This window comes from Oryzias latipes (assembly GCF_053564925.1).
Source record: "Oryzias latipes strain Hd-rR chromosome 1 unlocalized genomic scaffold, Olatipes_Hd-rR_3.1 chr1_Y".
In the NCBI taxonomy this organism is placed as follows: domain Eukaryota; kingdom Metazoa; phylum Chordata; class Actinopteri; order Beloniformes; family Adrianichthyidae; genus Oryzias; species Oryzias latipes.
In genome coordinates, this window is record NW_027616335.1 from 2,183,042 (window position 1) to 2,189,078 (window position 6,037).

General features: G+C 43.3%; 1 protein-coding gene across 16 annotated transcripts; it reads right to left on the minus strand.

The window, feature by feature from the left end:
- Positions 1 to 1,468: 1,468 nt before the first annotated feature.
- Positions 1,469 to 4,271, minus strand: LOC144990269 (uncharacterized). Of its 16 annotated transcripts, none has more exons than XM_078943378.1 (6): positions 4,139 to 4,271; positions 3,994 to 4,040; positions 2,893 to 3,924; positions 2,615 to 2,658; positions 1,610 to 2,575; positions 1,469 to 1,532 (listed from the first exon to the last, which is right to left on the minus strand). In XM_078943378.1, exons 1-6 carry the CDS (start codon positions 4,153 to 4,155, stop codon positions 1,518 to 1,520), a joined length of 2,121 nt encoding a protein of 706 aa, XP_078799504.1. In that variant the 5' UTR covers positions 4,156 to 4,271; the 3' UTR covers positions 1,469 to 1,517. The 16 variants fall into 16 exon arrangements, with proteins under 16 accessions (XP_078799504.1, XP_078799498.1, XP_078799502.1 ...); XM_078943372.1 differs by having other exon boundaries at positions 2,615 to 2,641; positions 2,732 to 3,924; XM_078943376.1 differs by lacking the exon at positions 2,615 to 2,658 and having other exon boundaries at positions 1,610 to 2,428; positions 2,570 to 2,614; positions 2,663 to 3,924.
- Positions 4,272 to 6,037: the final 1,766 nt, after the last annotated feature.

Genomic DNA, 6,037 nt, shown 5'->3' on the forward strand with positions numbered 1-6,037 from the left:
TCTAATTTGGGGTGCACAGTCATGACTCTCATGGAATAAAGCATATTGGCTGATGTTTGTGACCCCCTTTCCTTTTATGATCATATTTACTTATTTTTATCTCCTTTTGTGACATGTTTGTGGTTAGTCACTGTAAAGTTTTACTTACCGCTCCTCTTTTGTTATCCGGGCTTGGGACCGGCAGTGGCAGAGTTTTTCTCTCTCCTTTTTTTATGTTTTTGTTTTTAATGTTTAGTGTGAGTCTGCACTACTGTACACAGGATGTGCAGAATGTTAGTGCATGCTCGTTGAAGACATTTCTTGCTAAGTGTGTTCCACCAGACACACAGTCACTCATGAAGACAAAGTCATTATTTGAGCTCTTCATTTGTTAAAACTTTATTTATCCCACGATGGGGAAATTCTTTTGTCTACAGCAGCAGCAAAGTGACCTTCAAGTGTTACAGTTCAACATTACAATATATAACATAAAATATATAACCATCAATTGAAAATATTTTAGTTGAGATAATTTTAGAATTTTGCATGTTCTCCCCGTGCATGCGTGGGTTCTCTCCGGGGTCTCCGGCTTCCTCCCACCATCCAAAAACATGCTTCATAGGTTAATTGGCAACTCAAAATTGACCATAGGTGTGAGTGCGGGAGTGAATGGGTGTGTGAGTGAGGACATTCTACCCTGCAACAAACTGGCGACTTGTTCAGGGAGTCCCCCCTGCCTTCGCCCACAAGTGGCCGGGACAGGCTCCGGCAGCCCCGTGACCCCGAAAGGGATAAAGCGGCATAGAAAATGAATGAATAATTTTAGAAGGGAGGCATGTGTAACTGGAAAGACTTGGATGTGATCAACTCACAAGCCTACATCGGCTTCCTCATTTTGCCAGGATTTCACACCACACCATGAGAAATAAAGTTCTCGTGGGAATAGTTGTTTTCCCCACCCCCATTATGTATCAACTCAAAAGCATCAACTCTGCACCTGAAGGTGTGGGGATGTTAGGTCACACTCTCACACACACACCCACAGACACCCACACACAAGTTTTACACAGCTAAAAACAGCCTGGGATCACCAGAGGAACACCAATGTATGCAATATGTGTATAGCACATTGAAAAAAAATATGATTTTATGCTTAATCAGTTGTCCCCATCAAATTAGGAAAAGTCAGGAATTATGAAGTAAAAATAAAAAGGTTAACTATAAATTTTTTTGTGACATACAATGAATTGGGGTCAAATCAACCAAGGATAATAGGCGCGTTAAGCTCAAAGGAAGAAGTTGATGGGTACATTTCACAACTTATTTGGCCTACTACTTGCCCCCCCCCCCAAACAATAAAGCCAACCAAGGTAATCTAGACACCATCCTGGAAAAGAAAATGTCTTAGCACAAATTTAAAAAAAAAAAATAGGTCAGGTAGAAACAGGTTAAATGATTGCTGCATCAGTAGTAGAACAAAATGATAGAGTACAATTTAAACTGTTTTATTTTCAAAACATCACATATGATCCATTCACTCATTGTAGCAGAGCCTGAAACAAAAGAATGTTGCTTTTTAAGTAAAACAGGGACTTTATTCTTGAGGTTTGCATAGTGCCTAGAAACTGACCTTTTTGTTCCGCTGCAGGAGCTTGGTCTTGAAGGATGGTCTCTTTCGCCTGAATTTAGGCTTCAAAGGCAACTGAACTTTGTAGCTTGGCGTCTTGGCATTGTAGCGCATCCTAAGCTGGTGCATCACCAGCTGCTTATTAAGGGGGACATTAGACATGTGCTGATGCTGCTGCTGTTTTGGCACCCCGAGTATGTGGGGAACTTCCTGCTGTTGAGAGGACACCCTTGGCAAGAGCAACTGTTTGGGAGGCACTTTAGTCATGTGAGCTGGCTTCTGCTGCTGTTTTTGGGGCACTTCTGCCATGTTCATCTCCTCTCGCTCCAGGTGAGGCATTTTAGGGATGTACACCTGCCGATTTTGTTGGTGTGGCTTTTGCTCCTGCTTCTCCTCCTCAGACACATAACCCACTTGCTGCTGGGTTGCTTTGGGAATGTGCATTTCCAGCTGGTGTTGGGGAGCCTTGGAGATGCCATGGGATACCTTGGGCATATACAACACTTGCTGTTGCTGCAGCAAGGGCACTTTGGGGACATACACAGCCTCGTGCTGTGGAGACACCTCAGGCATGTGCACCAGTTGCTGCTGTGGTGGAGGCACCTCTGGCAGGTGCGTCACCTGCTGCTGCTGTTGTTGTGAGGGCACCTCTGCCAGGTGAGTTACCTGCTGCTGCTGCTGCTGCTGCTCTTGTGGGGGCATCTCTGGCATGTGCATCCCCTGCTCTTGCTGCTGTTGTTGTGAGGGCAACTCTGGCATGTGCATCCCCTGCTGCTGCTGCTGTTGTTGTGACGGCAACTCTGGCATGTGCATCAGTTGCTGCTGCTGCTGTTGTTGTGACGGCAACTCTGGCATGTGCATCCGTTGCTGCTGCTGCTGCTGCTGTTGTTGTGAGGGCACCTCTGGCATGTGCATCACCTGCTGCTGCTGCTGTTGTGAGGGCACCTCTGGCATGTGCATCACCTGCTGCTGCTGCTGTTGTGAGGGCACCTCTGGCATGTGCATCACCTGCTGCTGCTGCTGTTGTGAGGGCAACTCTGGCATGTGCATCACCTGCTGCTGCTGCTGCTGTTGTTGTGAGGGCAATTCTGGCATGTGCATCCCCTGCTGCTGTTGTGGGGGCACCTCTGGCATGTGCATCAGCTGATGCTGTTGTTGTGGGGGCACCTCTGGCATGTGGATCACCTGCTTCTGCTGCTGCTGTTGTTGTGAGGGCAATTCTGGCATGTGCATCAGCTGCTGCTGTTGTGGGGGCACCTCTGGCATGTGCATCAGCTGCTGCTGCTGCTGCTGCTGCTGCTGCTGCATGTGTCCCAACTGTGGTAGTTGCTTCTGCTGCATCTCAGGTATGTGCACCACCTGCTGCTGTGGTGATCCATTCTGTGTTTGCACAGCCCGCTGCTGCAGCTTTGGACGCACCTTGCACTTGCGACTCTTCTTTGGTTTTGGTACCTTGGGCTTCTGTGGAGGCAACTGGGGCATATACATCTGCCAATTATGGTTTGGGGGCATTGGAGTCATGAACACATGTAGTACCTCTTTAGGTTGCTGCAAACCTTTGGACCCAAAAAGCATCTGCTGTTGTTGGGGTACAGTGGGCATGTACACCTGTTGCTGCTGTAACTGAGGCTGATGTTGGGGCACCTGTTGCCAAGACTGACTAGACATGGTCGCCTGCCGCTCACCTGTTCCTTTTTGCAAATCAGGTGTGTACACTTGTTGGTGGGGCATATTGTACTGACGAGAGAGAACCTTAAGTGAGGAACTATGCTGTTCAACAATGACTGGCGTGTTCTGCTGCAGCACCTTGGTGGCTGTATACACCTGCTCCTGTTGCCGTTGGGTCAGCTGGGGCTGCTGTTGGGGTAAATTTGTGTAAGCCTGCGATTTTTCGGGAACCTGTTGGCGTTGAGGAACACTTTGTGGGGGGATCTGCTGCTGTTGGGGTACACCAGGAGGGCGCACTGGCTGCTGCTGTTGCGCCACAATGCGTGTATACACTTGCTTTTGGGGCATTTGTTCTTGTTTTACCTCAGAAAAATATACTTGTTGCTCCTGGGGCAAACTGGATGTGTGCTGCTGCTGTTGCTGGGGTGCACCAGGTGGGGGCACTTCTGATGTGTGTTCCTGCTGCTGTTCCTGTTGTTGCGGGAGTTGGAGCTGATACTGTTGGGGCATTTGGGGCATGTTCACATATTGCATCACTTGGGGCCGCTGCGGCATCACAGGTGTGTACATGTAAAGCTCCTGGGGCACTTCAAGAGGATTGCTTTTAATCGTTTCATCTCCTTGACTTCCAGTTGCTCCAGAACTGTAAACTGTAGAGCAATTTTAATCTTAACAGCCACAAAATAAGTCACAAATCTTTGAAATTTAACCACACTTACCATTTGCTTTACATCTTCGTATGGTCAGCAAAGTCATAATTAGTAATCTAGACAACATTCAAGGAAGACAGCACACAAGTTAGTTGATCCTGTAAGAGTTGTTTAATCTGCCAAGTTAAAAAGCAAATCATTTTTTTCAACTTACAGGATTACATTACCCATAATGTTATTTACCTCCGCCTGCTATCTAATCAAATTCCACCACTCAAATCATAATAGAGAAAACAGTTGCAAAGGCGTCAAATAACACTTTATAGTCTTCCAGCCCCCAGCTTATTAAATTAAATGAATACATGTGTGATTACTTAAAATCAGGTGGGACTAATAGACTTTAATCAGAGGCCCCATACTGATGAGTGGTGGTAATACATTGTTCTCTGCCAAACTGCGAAACAAGCTCTATAAATGGAACTTTTGAAGAAGTGAACTGCAGTTAGAAGAAAAAGGATACACTGCAAATGTAGATTCTCTTTTATGATTCATTATTCATTTGATAAGTATGAACACAAGATGTAGATATTATTCCTTATTTTTGAGTTTAGTGAAATTGCTCATTGCAACATAAGAAGCAGATTTGTTTCCCTTCAGTTAAGGATAAATTAACAATAGTTTTTACAAATGTTACTAAGAATGAGAAAGTATCACAGAACACATGTGTCATATTACATTATATATTTAAATCTGCAGTGAGAGACAACAAAGATGGCAAATGAAAAACGCAACTGCAACACACAATAAACAATACTTTTGAGGAAATATTTGTGATGAGGTCAGATGGAGAGTTAATAGTTATTACAGTTGAAATTTAAAAGCTGTCCTTTAAAAAAAATAAATAAATAAATAATTTGGGTAAAAGCCAGGCCATTTTATTCCACGTGCTTTCCTCGTCACTACTATATTCAGTAGAGGACCTGTAGGGGGCAGCAATTTATAATTTTAGGAAATTGTTAATGTGCAAAAGGAAAAAGTGGTTGTTTGCATCTGCAGACTTGACATTGAACACTGAAATCTAATTGATGCTGACACATGCCATAGTGAGGCATTGCTTCAGTCTGAGTTCTTCCAAGACATCATGCTTATTCCCAGAGAAAGAAAAGGGCCTGTGGCCTCATTGTTGTGAGAAGCCTCATGTAGCAATTCATCAAAGGCTTAAGTATGGTGAACTATGGCATTGATCTGCCAGAATGTATAGTTATGCTGTGCTCAGTGGCTGTCAAATATAGTTGTTGTTTGAGACCCAGACACAAACTTTGAGGCGGGAAGGTAGACAAATGAGAAACAATGTAAAACTTTATTTAAAAGAATTCTATAAGTATAGCCTAGCAGCCGAACAAAAACGCAAAACTCTGATGAAAAATGTCAACAAGAGAGAGCTGGCACATCAAAACAGAAAATCAAAGAGTGGTCAACAGTGAGATGTGTGATAATTATAGACAGAGCACAGATGTGAAACTGGAAGCAGATCCACTAAATAAGCTTAAGGGAATAATTAGCAAAAACCATCTTAAACAGGCTTTAAAAATAGAGCAAATTAACAGACAGTTTTACAGAAATCAAAATAGTTTTGAAAGGGATATCATGTGAAAACAAATAGGAAAAAAAAAGAAATTTGCATCAAATTCAAATAAAAGTGAAAAAGAACAGTATAGTTAAAGACCAGGGATCAAACAATTTTAGCAGGGATGAGAATGGGCCACATAGGGCTGAATAGTACAATGTATATGAGAGGAAAACTGGCATAAGGTTTATGGTATTGTGGTGGAGGAGATGAAAGGCATTGTCAAAACCATTCAGGATGCAGGAAGAAACTAAAGGAAGAACTGAGGAAATGTGGGTGAGTGCATTTAGTTGAAAGAACAAGTTATTTAAAAGGGAAAAAGGAAGATTTTAATGGAATTCTTGGTGCAAAGTTGCATAATTAAAGAATGTTTAAATTAATCCTCTTTCTTCTCATGGGGTGATTTTTATGTCACCACGTCGCACACAAAACGTTCTGAGTTACAAATGAAAACAAAAAAATTTGAAAACAAATATTTACTGTTTT

Coding starts and splice junctions, on each gene's coding strand:
- LOC144990269 (XM_078943363.1), bottom strand. Junction 3,925..3,993: donor ACGAAGATGTAAAGCAAATG/GTAAGTGTGGTT, acceptor ATTGCTCTACAG/TTTACAGTTCTGGAGCAACT.